At 56.4% G+C, this 13,351-nt stretch overlaps 1 protein-coding gene across 3 annotated transcripts in view; it reads right to left on the bottom strand.

The window, feature by feature from the left end:
• The window catches only part of KCNIP3 (potassium voltage-gated channel interacting protein 3), a 91,715-nt gene that overhangs the window by 36,733 nt on the left and 41,631 nt on the right, over positions 1 to 13,351 (bottom strand). Inside the window, exon 1 of one of the 3 annotated variants that reach the window (XM_033238828.1) lies at positions 3,570 to 4,338. The exons of the other annotated variants lie outside the window; for them this stretch is intronic. Coding sequence (XP_033094719.1) covers positions 3,570 to 3,672 — 103 coding nt within the window. The 5' untranslated portion in view covers positions 3,673 to 4,338. Of the gene's footprint in view, positions 1 to 3,569; positions 4,339 to 13,351 lie in introns of those variants that run through there. 3 annotated transcript variants of the gene reach the window in all.

The raw sequence follows: 13,351 nt of genomic DNA, 5'->3' as shown, positions 1-13,351 counted from the left end.
TCTGCCTCAAAAAAAAAAAAAAAAGAGAGTCCCTGTCCTCGAAGGCCTTGCGCCTCAACTCCCAACTCTGGCTTCAGAGTTCGCTCACCACTGATGACACTGAACACTGCTCAGGAGAAGTGGCTGCAGTGACTCCCCCATGAAGTCACCCAGAGAAAGGGACTGATGGGGGACCTAGGGCAGAAACTCCTAAAAATCCCAGTGCCTGGGTTCCACCCAAAGATTTAGGGTTCGATGCCCCAGGGTGGGCACGGCTACTCGGGAGGCTGAGGCAGGAGAATGGCGTGAACCCGGGAGGTGGAGCTTGCAGTGAGCCGAGATCAGGCCATTGCACTTCAGTCTGGGCGACAGAGTGAGACTCCGTCTCGAAAAAAAAAAAGAAACTGAGATACCCAGTATCTTAAGGGAGTGACAAGGCTGTGGGGAAAAATCAAGCATGTAAAGGAGTCTCGGCTCCTACAAGGAATGTGCTAGGAGCCCGGAACCACAGAGGGACAAGGAGGACCTTTATGTCACCAGCACATCAGGGATGCTGCCCGCCGGGGCCCACCAACACCCTCCACCAGCAAGGCTCCACGGAGAGCCACGGGGCGAGCCTTCGAGCACTTGGGGAACACAGATCCCCTTGAGAACCGTATTTCAGCACTCCAGGAAGAAGCACCAAGCACACAATCTTGCCCATAATTTCAGGAGATTTATGGACCTTCTGGGCTGGGACCCCACTGTGTTAAATATGGAGTGTCAGGCACCATAGCCCTTCAGAGGCAGACCCCACCCCCACCCTGCCCCACAGGGTCCAGGTCCCAAAGTCAAGACGAGATCCCCTTGATGGCCCTCAGGGCCATCCCAGCAGCCTCAGGCTCTCGCACCCTTGCCGAGGTGAGGCTCGTGGATGGCAGGAAGCTTCTTCATCTCTGATATCCCGTAGGTTACCAGGGAAGGAGAAATCCTAATTAAGCAGACAGGATGAGGACTGCCTTTCTACCGCCCAGGGTCTGTCACACGGAGGCTAGCCTCGCCTCTGGCCAGGCCCATGCCCTGCCGCCCACTGATTTGCCCTGGTGGTCAGGACAGCCATGCCACCAACCCGGGCTCAGCCCCCTTGTCCATGGATCAAGGGGTGAGCTTCCTGTTCCATTACTGCTCAGGAAAAGTGACTGCGGTGACTGTTCCATGAGGTCATCCAGGGAAAGGGACTGATGGGGGACCCAGGGCAGAGAGGAAGGCTTTTTGACTGCTGCATGTATTTCTAGAAGGCTGCGTCCCCAGAACCCGGATCCATTAGTTCCTAGCAATCCCCAGGGCACCATAACTCTGGTCTATTACAGATGAGAACCACGGAGGCTCAGAGGGGACAAGAGACCCCTCTGACCACACACGCGCAGGCTTGGAGTGGAGCTGGGCCAACAGTCCCCTTCCGGCCCCCAGCGGCACTGAGAATAGCTCACATCCAGGCTGCTGGGACAGCCTGGGCTCCTCACAGCTCATCTGACAGTTCCTTAGACACTGCCTGGCCAATGGGAGCTTCCAGGCCCTGGGATGGCTGACACCATTCCCCACCAACAGAACATCTGGAACTCACAACCCCCTCCCTCTGACGGGGGTGGGGGTGTCTGAGTGAGAGAATGGCTCACTCAGTGCTGTTACTGTATCACTGACATACTCATCGCTAGTATCCCTGATAAGGATGGCTCACAAAGCCTGCACATTTACTATCCGTGCAAACCCCACTGACTAGTTCGAGCCCGCCACAGCCCTAGGGAGCAGGAATTCTTATCGGCCCCACTTTACAGATGGTGAACTGAGGCTCGGACTGTTTCAGGGATTTTTACAGCCAGTTTATCAAGGCGACAGGATCCCAGGATAGGCCTAGCTGACTGTGAGGCTCTGAGCTCCCCCAACTGGATCAAGACCCCAGAACTCCAGGGGGTATGAGTGGGCACATGCTCCAGAAAACAGAGATTCATGGGAGCCGGAATGAGGTTTTTGGCAGGAGGAATAAACCATCTGTTGTCTTGTGCATACTGTCCACCTTGCAAAGAAATCCCTCCTCAGAAATCACAAAGGCAAACTTCACACTGCCCCTGACTGTGGGTGAGCCTGCTGTTAGGAAGGTCTGAGGTACTAAGTGAAGTGAGGCTGGCTGTTGCTCCTGGCCACTGGAGGCCCCGAGGATCAGGGAAGAGCAATGGAGAGATCACAGCTTCCCTGGGCACCAGCCACCCTCCACGCCCACCCCAGGCTCCAGATGGGGAAAGAAAATGGGACAAGAGGACAGGGGACGGCACTCCCCGCAGGACGCGCGGTCCTCCGAGGCACAGCAGCACAGGACGCTCACCCCTCCACACTCTGCCCCAATCCCAGCACCTGTATTTCCCACGAAGTTCCCTGTCACAGATTCCCCTGCCAGGGCCAGCATCTGGCCCAGTGAAGGCCCAGCCTGGGCCACTTTGTTCCCCATCTCCAATCCAAAGCTCCTGGTGGCACCCCTCTGAGCCACCTGGAGCAAGCCCCTTCTCTCTGGGCCTCATACACTCACCAAGAGACAAGGTGTGGCAGAGTCCAGTGGCTTGTCAGTGGCATGTGGCCGTGGACTTTGGGAAAAGAACTAGCCCTGGACACTGAAGGCAGAATGGAGGGAAGCCTTGCTTCCTGCCCCTTCTCGCCCTCAGCAGCCCTTCAGAGGGGCTCGGGGCACATCCCCATGCCCGAAGCGTTGCTGGGCAGCTCCCAGGCAGGGGCAGGCTCTCTCTCTCTCATCCTCAGGCTTCTGGGTCTCAGTACTGAGAGTTGGAGCCCGGCAAGGTCAGCAGAGTGCTGGGGCAGGCAGGATGCCCATGTCCTCGGAGAGGGCAGCAGGGATGAGAACAGGATGAGCTAGCCCCTTCCCCAGGGTCCAGAGGTGCGGGGCCTCTTTGAACAGGGGGCAACCTACATCCCTGGCTTCAGGGTCCCCTTCAGAACCAGGTGTGCCATGGAAGGGCCCCAGGGGGCCCGTCAATGTCTGATCCAAGTGTGGGTCTGTCTCCTCAGTTAATATTTTATTGGGACAGAAATGTGGCGCCTGCGGGTTTGGTTACTGATCCCATGGGCTTGAACCTTGCTTGGGGAGGGGTAACTGGATACCAGGTGGGGGGCGAAAGGGGAGGCCCCATCACACGGCAGAGGCCTCAAATCTCTCCCCATTGCCAGGTGCCCTGGGCTGAGGGTCCTTCCTGTCATCTGCACCCTGTGCCACCTCCCACTACAGGGCGGCCCAAGCCGGTGTGCTCACCAGGGGCGCTCGGACTGCAGGCCTAGGACGGCAGGGGCTGTCCGCTAACGGTGTCACCAGGCGCCTCGCTCACACCCAGCTCAAGCGCTGCGGCTTCGTCCCCTCTGGGGCTCCCTGGAGCCCGGGCCCTCTACATCTCCTTATTCCCAGGCCCAACCCTCCGGAGCCGGGAGGGGGCGGCGGCCCAGGCCGCTCCTCGCCAGACCAGTGCACCCCGGCGTGCGGATGCCGGTCCCTCCCTCCAGACCACGGGTCTCCCGCGGAGGCGGCGGAGGGGCGGGTGGCCACGCGTTACCTTCCATGGATATGGGCTCCAGAATGCCGAACTGCTTGAGGACGGCGATGAACAGCAGCACCACCACGGCCATGGCGCACAGCTCCATGCCCTGGATGCCCATGGCGTGCCGGGCTGCCTGGGGCCCTGGGGGCCGGGCGCACCCCTCGCCCGCACACTGCCTCGGAGGCGCCGGGGCCAGTGCAGCCCGCACGGCCTCTCGGGGGCGGCGACGGCTCACATGCCCCCGGCAGGGGGGGCTGCGGGGTTGGCTGGGCCGGGGCCCCGCGGAGGGCGGCGGCGGCGGCGAGCGGGGCAGGCCGGAGGCTGGACGCGGCGGCCGAGCCCGAGCGCAACTTTCCGAGTCAGCCGGCAAACTTCGAGGCGCGGCGGCGGCGGCGGCGCGAAACGCAGCGCGGACGGCCAGCGTGGGCCAGCGGCGCCTCCATGCCCCGCGCGGGCGCCGCGCCTCTGTCGCCCCCTCTCCAGCCCCGCGGGCGCAGGGGCGCGGGGGCGCGGCGGCGGCGGGGGTCCCGGACGCTCCCGGCCTCCCCAGCCTCCATCGCCGCTCCCCGCGCGCTCATTGGCCTAGGCGCGGCGGCCACTCCGGGAGGCGTCCCTGCGGCCCCCCCGCGCCAGCCCGGGAAGGGCGGAGGGAGCCGGCCCCGCCCCGCCCGGCACGGGCCAGCCCGGGACTGAGTCTGGCGCGTTGCCACCGCTGCTCCGCCAGCCCCCGGAGGCCGCGCGGTCGGCGGTTTCTCCCACGCGCAGGATGGGGGCCGAGGGGCTGGGGAGGGGCCGGGAGCCCGGGAGGAGGGGGCGGCGGCTGCGGTCTCCCGGGGAGGCGCTGAGCCCGGCCCGCTCCGCCCCGCTGGCCCGCGCAGAGTCGGCGGCGGGGGATCCGGGAAGCCCTCACTGCATTTCCCGCAACCCGGGTCCTCTGCCGGAGAGTAAACTGGGCCCGGGCAGGCCCCCTTTGAAAATGCAGAAGTTGGTCTCCAAAGTTCTCCCGTTCCGGAAACCCGCGTGCGCTCGGGCCTTTAGGGGGAGTGGGGGCTCTGGCCCTGGCGGCTGCGGAACGGAGCTCGGGCGCTGACTTTGCTGCGTGACCTTGGTCGAGTCACGGACTCGCAGCCGCCGCCGCCTCCTGCTCCGCAGAGAGGGGAAGACGCCCGCCTCCGGGCGGGCGGCGGGGAAGAGCTGAGCGGATGCGGAGTGCCACGCGCGGGCAGGGCAAGGGCATGCTTATTCGTTTGTGGGTGGCTTTCTTCCTGCCGGAGGCTGTTAGAGGAGGGGAAGCCGCGAAAAGAAAGGAGAAAACAGGGGAGGACGAGGCGTGGCCGGGCGGAGCCCGGGGTCCTCGGAGCCGCGAGTCCGGAGACCTGAGCCGGGAGCCTGGGCCTCTGCTGCCCCCCAGCGGGCGCGGCGCACCGCGGGCATCCCCGCCGGACGGACTCCGCCGGGCAGCGCGGCCACGGCCTGCACCTCGTCCTTCCCGCTGTGTTAGCCAAGGGGGAAATCCAGCTGGGCCCCACGCCTGTGAGCGCGAGTCCTGTTTGGACTCACGGCCTGAGCAGTTGCAGCTTCCTTCTAGGGAGCCTCTGCCACTCGCTCGGCCGTTCATTCAGCTGTTGCTTGGCCCCAGGCACAGAGCTCGCTGCCTGGGTGGGGTGGGAGCCGCGAGGGCCCCCTGCAGCGCGCCTATGTGGGCCAAGCCTTTGGGCTTACGTGTGATTCTTAAAGGACTCCCCCGTGGGCATTTCTCTTCCTCCGTTTTACCGGGGAGGAAACCTAGGCTAGAGGGCTAATTATGGGAGGGGCACAGGGACAGCCAGGCCTGCTGGAGTCCGGAGCGGGGACTTTCCCGTGACACCAGCCTGTTTCTGGTGGGAACTGAGTGGGAGAGGGCTGCGCAGTGCAGCCTCACTGTATTGCATGCCTAGTCAAATGTCTGAGCCGTTGGCAATAGTTTTAAGGAACTGTAAATGCGTAGCTTTTAATTCCAGTTGATTGGGATGTGGTGATGCTCCACTGACCAAAGGCAAAAGTTCTAAGCAGAGAGGCTAACAATCCCCAGAGAAAACAGCTCTGTTGGAGCAGAGCTGTTAAAGAGCCTCCTGCAATGTAATTTACACACGTAAGTAAGTGCAGAGCAAGATCCAGCCTGTGCCCAGGTAGTGCCGGCTCAGCCTCCATCAGTGACCTGTGAAAGCCTAGTGGTACATAACCCCTCTAAGCCTCAGTTTCCTCATCCATAAAATGGGAACAATAATCCAGCCTCTCCAGGGGCTTGAAAGGATGGAATGAGATGCAGGCTGGCACGTGGCAGGGGCTCCAATGCTTGAGATCGAGAATTGAGCATGCAAAGGAGGCCATCTTGGGGGTCCTGAGGCTGGCATCCACCCTTCTTCTCTGCCTCTGTTTCCCTGGGTGCTCCTGAGCATCTTCCCAGTTCCCAGTGAGAGCTTCGATGACTGCCCATAAACCCTGAGCTATAAACAAGACATCGATCCTCTGGCTGTGCCGTGTAAAATATTAACAATGCCTAAGTGAATACCAGGCCTGAGAGCAGAGTGTCCACGCGGCATTAGCTGCCTGGGCTACGGGCCTAATGGATGGGGAGCTGACTCCCAGGCTCACTCACCAGCTTACGGCCTGTCAGCTCTGGGGCCACCGTGGGCCCACTGAGGCTGGGCTGAAGGTCTTATCACACTCCCCTTCCCTGAGACTTGGAGAAGGAAGCCAGCAGGTGAGCCCTGAGGCCCTGACCCCCCACCCACCCATGAAGTGCCTTCCCAGGTGACTGTCTGCCCTGGCATGCATTTCTTCCATCCCCAGCACACCCCAAGTGCCTCTATGTGGCAGTATGCTGCATGTGGGTGGCACTCATTGCTTTGGGGGAAGCACAGGCTGGAGGTGAGGCACATACAAAAAAACCTCTGCAGGGCGGGGAGTTAGGGAAGGACTGCTACGGAGTTGAGGGGTAATGTGGAGGGAGCAGTTCACTGGTCTTTGGGGTGACTGGAGAAGGCTGGGGCCCTGAGCCCTCCTGAAGTCCTCAGGATGACTAGGAGACAGGGATGCCTTGCGTCTTGCTCTAGTTTAGGAAGTTTTCAGAGGAAATTGCTTTGGGGTGGGGGTGGGGGGTCACTCCAAACCTAGACATGCACCCCACAGCTGAGGTCACAACCATTGCTGGAATATTGAAGCTGCCACTCCAGTTCTGTCTCCAAGAAGGCAACCCAGATTCTAGCAGCCCTGCCTTGACTGGCTTTGCCTGTGAACTAGCACACACCTGCCTTGGCCACACTCTTCCTCCCTGCGTTTTGGCTCTCTGCCCTGGCATCTTCCATGTTGTTACCACGGCTGCACTGGCGGTTCCCAGGGCCTGGGACTCTGTCAGTTTGACTGACATTCCCTGGATGTCCCATGCTAAGTGTTCCTGACCACCTAGCTGCCCGGGGATTTCAGGAAATCTCCGGACTCATAAGGGCGGTCTGGGCTGGATGCACGCTATTTGAGGAACCCATTCCGTGAAAATAGCTCAGCACACTGGTCCAGTCCCAACTCTCCTGGAGCAGGGCTGGAGGAGGCCTCCCTTATTCTAGTTTAGTCCTAGTGCTTTCTACTGGGCAAAGCGGCCATTATTCAATGTATTTATTCTTCCCATATTTCATAGAAACCAGACAAAAATGCCCAGGAGTGGAATTTCACACCCCCAAGGGTCCTCAAACTCAGCACCTCCAAAGCTGACCTCTTCATCCTTCCCACCCTGCCACTCCCCAAGTCTCCCCATCTCAGTTGTTCAGCCAGAACCCTGGCTCTTACCTTGGAATATCTGCCTGTCCCCACCCCTGTCCACCCTGTCACCGTACTCTTGCCCTGTGCCTCCTTGTCCATCTCTGCTCCTTTGCCACCAGCCCAGCCACAGCATCTTTCTCCCTCCTGGACTCCCGACATGGATCCCGGGTGCCTCTCCCCACCTCCACTGAGGTTCTCCTCCTACCTCTTCTCGGTTTAGCAACCAGCATGACCATCTCAAGACAAAACTCAGACCCTGCCCCTTCCCGATGGGAAACCCCCAGGGGCCCCCTGATTCAGCATTGGCCGTGTTTGCCTGTGTGGCTGGTGATCACACCCCAACTTCCTTTCCCAGCCTCAGTGCGGTGACTTTGGAGGTTTGCTCAATCAGTGTCAATTTCTCTTTTCCACTCCATACCACCCCTCTGCTGCCACAGTGATTGGCTCAGGGATGGCCACCAGATGGGAGCCAGAACAGTGAGAGCCCTTCATGAGACTGGCCTGGGGAAAAGCAGGAGATTATAGTAGCTAAGTGGCCAGCCTGCCACCATGTGGGAATAGCGGGCCTGAGAACAGAGTCACCTCAGGAGAAAACACAGCAAAAAATGAGGAGAAAGAGACCAAGTCTAGTTGGCAATGCTCTGTGCCCCGTGACACATTTAAGCCTGTATCTTTCAGACATAAGAACCAATCAATCCGCCAATTGTGGCTTAGGCCAGTGTGAGTTGGATTGCTGTCCCCTGCAGCCAACAGGGTCCTAACTAATGCGTTCTCCACTACTCACGCAACAAAGACCACAGTCCTAGGAAGGCCCCAATCCAAGCAGCTAAAGCACTAACTATGTACTGGGTGTTTCAACATGACTCATCTCTTCATTCCTCACAGTTCCGGTAAGGGAGGAACTGGAAAGGAGGAAGAAGTTGAAGCACAGAGTGGTTACTGCTTTGCTTAAGGGCACACAGCTGATAAACCAGGGTCAGGATTTGAACCCAAGCAGTCCAGCTCCAAAGCCTGTGACTTCAATTCAACCTTGCCCCCATGGCAAGGCCCTTCCTCTCTCTTGCTTGTGTGGCTCTGGTCACACTCGCAGCTACCCGAATGAGCCCAGCACTCTCTCTTCTCAGCGTCTTCGCATATGCTTTTCCCTGAACTGTGAACACTTTTCCTCCTCCCTGTGTTTGCCCAGTTTATGCCTCATCATCCTTGGGGTCTGTACTCCAATGTCACTTCCGCAGACTCACCTTCCTAGATCTCCTGCCTGTCATCAGTCTCCACCCCACCTCCGTCCTTTTCCCTCTTTGCAGCTACTGCAGTGGGAATGTAGATATTTGCTTTGCTTACGTGTTTATTTGTTTCTGCTCTCCCACTAGACTGTAAGCTTGCCGAAGGGACGGCTATTGCCTGTCTTGTATAAATATTCATTATAATTGACAGGGTTCCCATGACACCTTTTCCCAGTTGTTTCAGCAGAGGATGCCCTGGTGTCACTAGCAAGAGCACAGGCCTCGGAGTCCAGGAGAACCAGGGCTGAGTTCCTGGTCCCAACCCTAGCCTGTTCACGGACGTGGCCACAGCCCATTGCCTCTTTGAACCTTCCTTTCCTCCTTGTAAAATGGAGTCACTTGGTGATGTTTACCTGCCTGTTGCACACTGGACTATGGATATGAAAGCGTCTCAAGACGCACAAGAGGGACCTTGTTTCTGGAGAGGGCCTGTTTCCTCAGAGCCAGAATAACCTACGAAATGGCACCAAGGGAGCCCAGCTCTCTTGACCTTAGAGTATTGCCCAAGCCCTCTGTATTAGTCCATTCTCACATTGCTATAAATAAATCCCTGAGATGGGGTAATTTATAAAGAAAAGAGGTGTATTCATCTTATGGTTCCACAGGCTGACCAGGAAGCGTGGTGCTGGTATCCTCAATCATGGTGGAAGGGGAAGGGGGAGCAGGCATGTCTCACATGCAGGAGCAGGAGCAAGAGAGAGAGTGAGGGGGGAGGTGCCACACACTTGTAAACACCCAGGTCTCGCAAGAACTCACTCAGCTCCAAGTGAATGGCACTAACTCATCAATGAGAAGCAATGCCATGATCCAGTCACCTCCCGTGGGGCCCCACCTCCAACATTCGGAATTACAATTCGACTTGAGATTTGGGTGGAGACACAGACCCAAACCATATCACCCTTGAATCAGACCCCCAGGGGCCGCACAGATCCCTTCCACACAGCCTCTGCCCTGGCCCAACTTCACATGAAATCTGGGAGGCTTAAGGCTACAAGTAACAGAAAACCCCATTCCTCGGCTTAAATCGTAAGGAAATGTCCTACGTCACACATGGGAAGTCCAGCGAGAGGGTGGCTTCCAAGGGCAGCCAGCTTAGATGCAGTGGTACCAGCAAGAACCCTGCATCTAACTGCTCTACCAGCTTTAGAGCATCTACCTTAACCACAGCCTGTTCCCATCATGGTCACAAGACAGATGCCTAATTCCAGATATCACATTCTGACATGAGACTGTCCAAAGGGGAGAAGAAACCACCTCTTCCGGCATCTCTTACTGTGAGAAAGACTTTCCCGTTAAACTTCGCATGAAAAATCCCATCATGTGGCATTGGCTACAGTTGTGTCACCTGCCGTGCCGAAACCAATTGCTGGCAACAGAAAAGAGGCCACTACTGTGGCAGTGACTGCCAGCTTGCCACCAAAACCTATTCTCCTCTCTTCTGCAGTAACAAAGTCTTAGCTACGCGTATGACCGTCTGGCAGGGACTGCATTTCCCAGGCCTCCTTGTAATTACTATGGATGTGTGTTATTGCCAGAGGAGGCTATGAGTGCGGCTTTGGGGATGGAGGTGTTGTTGTTGTTGTTGTTGTTGTTTTTGTTTTTGAGATGGAGTTTCACTCTTTTTACCCAAGCTGGAGCACAATGGCACCATCTCAGCTCCCTGCAATCTCCGCCTCCTGGTTCAAGTGATTCTCCTGCCTCACCTCCTGAGTAGCTGGGAGTATAGACATGCACCACCACACCTGGCTAATTTTGTATTTTTGGTAGAGACAGGGTTTCACCATGTTGGCCGGGCTGGTCTCAAACTCCTGACCTCAGGTGATCCACCTGCCTCGGCATCCCAAAGTGCTGGGATTACAGGCATGAGCCACCATGCCCGGCCTGGGACGGAGGTCTTAAGACAGTAAGTGACTCTCCTACTTGTTCTCACTTCTCTTTTCCCACTGGCCAGAATTCACACATGTTGGTGACCAGCCTCAGCCATGCAGATCTTAGGGGTTGGGGGAGAACACAGCCACAGGGTGAAAAGGGCCTGGGTGCCTGAATGGCTGCATGGAACAGACCCTCCCACCATCTAGAACTCTCATCTAGGGAGAAAGGGAGAAAGAAATACACTTTTTTTATGCCTTAAGGAAAGAGATGAGATCAAGTAAGAGCTATCAATTTGGAAATAGAGGTGGAAAGAGAGATGGAGATACCAGGTATTGAAGGCTTATTCACAGTGTTGGAAAAGCCAGTTGCTTTTGGACCAAACAGAAGAGATAAGACTGATGCCACTGGGTTTTGTAGGTCTCATTATTACAGCACCTGGTCTGACGTAATTCTTATTATTATTTTCAATTTTTTTTTTTTTTTTGACAGGGTCTTACTCTGCCACCCACGCTGGAGTGCACTGGTGCAATCTCAGCTCACTGTGACCTCCACCTCCTGGGTTCAAGTGATTCTCCCACTTCAGCCTCCCAAGTAGCTGGGATTACAGGCATGCACCACCATGCCCGGCTAATCTGTGTGTGTGTGTGTGTGTGTGTGTGTGTGTGTGTGTTTGGTAGAGACAGGCTTTCACCATGTTTGGCCAGGCTGGTCTCGATCTCCTGATCTCAAGTGATCTGCCCGCCTCGCCCTCCCAGAGTGCTGAGATTACAGGTGTGAGCCACCGCACCTGTCCTGACCTAATTACCACAAGCATGATGATCAGATCAGTCAGGCCTGGCTCCCCTTATGGCTGAAGGAGGAGGGAGGACACCTGAAACTGGGGCCAAAAGCAGAGCTTTTAGAAGAGGAAGCAGGAGAGGGATAGATGGGGGCAGACCATCGGCAGTGTCTGCACGAACACCCAGCTCCTTGCGGTATTTAGGCACAGGACCCAGAGCCTCCTCCACCCACTGAGTCAAGATAGCAAGTAAAGAGCATCACCTGCCTCCAAGGTAGGGCTTCATGAAGGCTTCAGGCTGCGTCCCATCAGCCTGTACTGATGGGCCTCTCTTTGGGTGAGGCTTAGCCAAGTCAGTGCTGCAAGCACTTATGAAGCCTTTTCTCTGGGGGTCATTAGGAAAGTTTCTCAAAGTCAAGAACACCTGCTGCCATTTGCTGAACAAGCACCCGTCAGGTGCTTTACACGAATGTCCTGATTTCACCCTCACATCAATCTCGCGGATAAAGGAAGTGACGCCATTTACCCCTGTGGCAGAGACTTCCGGTTGCTGATTTTGTGTCACCTCCTCTCCCCTGCTTCCCCTCGAGTAGACTCCTTATTTTATTGGAATTGCTTCTCTGCCTTTTGGCTGAGATCAAGTCTAATTTCATCGGGGGCAACAGCGTTCTTTGCCACATAATTACATTTCCCGGGGTCTTTGTGGCTAGATGACCACGTGATATAGTTTGGGCCAATGGGGCATAAATAGAAACCACTGGGTAGGGCTTTTAGGAAACCATCTTTATGGAAATGGGAAGGACTCAGCTAGCATCCTCTTGTTGCCATTTCTCCCTCCTCATTTCTGGGATGGGCTTATGATGACTGTCCCTGGAACCATGAAAGAAGGACACAGGTTCCTGGGCTCTGATGGCTGGAGCTGCCAAGCTAAACCTCTGGATTTCTCATTGCTTGAGAAAGCTAAACTCGTCTCATTTAAGTCGCCATAATTAGGTGTTTTGTTTCACGAAGCTAACGTCAACCTCAAATGGATTCTAAGGTGGAGAAACTGAGCCTAAGAGATGTGCCCAAGTGTCCACAGCTGGTGAGAGGCAGAGCTGGGGTTTGAACTTAGCCTGAAGGCAGTGCCATAGTGACATGCTGCCCCACGGCCCCTACCTCCCCACCCACCTCCTGCCCTGGCCTTGCCAATGCCTCAGGGCCTCTGCCTTGCCTGGTGTCTACCTGCTCCTTGTGGGCCATCAGTCTTGGGCCCATGTCTCCTTCCACGGGCCTAATCCCTGACTGAGAAGCATTCACTGTTTGTTCTCCTGCTTCCCCCACCACCTCCAGTTTCCCACACTGTAGCCCCATGGTTGGGCCTGGACTTTCTTGGCCCTAGTCCTCATCAGCACCCCCAGCCTAGCTGCCCACCTTTCTACTCTGGCCCTGCTTCTCAGAGAAGCCTAGAAGCAGAAAAGCCCATCATGAGGACAGCGGAGAGCTTGGGTGAAAGATGACAGTGGCCTGGACTGAGGTAGTGGCAGAAGGACTGGAGAGGTGGGGACGTCATCAAGGGGAAGTAATAAAGCCAACAGACCTTGGGAAGTAACTTAGCCTCAACATCACTCGATTTCTGCAACTCTAAAATGGGAATGATGGTAGTGCATACGTCTCAGAGTGAGTGGGAAGGTGGCATCAATTAGATGTATAAAGCACTTCAGAATAAACCTTGGTCCATTTGAGGTACTCAATAAGGGCTGTAGCCTCAACTGTTATCACAGAGAAAATATTCATTTTATGTCCCAATGACATGCTCAGAGATCAAGCAGGAACATAGATGAGTTTGAATAAATTTGTATTTTTAACAGTGCAGACATCATTCCCTTCCCTGCCCCTTGAATCCAGGAAAGGAAGGTTCCAACCATGATACAGTAGGTGGCATCAGACTAATCTGACCACTGAAAACAGCTCTAGGATCTGGACGGAGTAAGTAAAGCAACTCCGTGAGGGCACTGGACAGCAACTAACAGAGGGCGATGATCCTCGAGAATAGAGAATCACACTGAATGGACCCCACAGTTCACTTC

This window comes from Trachypithecus francoisi, unplaced genomic scaffold, assembly GCF_009764315.1.
Source record: "Trachypithecus francoisi isolate TF-2019V2 unplaced genomic scaffold, Tfra_2.0 Lachesis_group17, whole genome shotgun sequence".
NCBI lineage: Eukaryota > Metazoa > Chordata > Mammalia > Primates > Cercopithecidae > Trachypithecus > Trachypithecus francoisi.
Note: the sequence above shows the minus strand (reverse complement) of the source record. Positions and strands in the feature narration are given on the sequence as shown.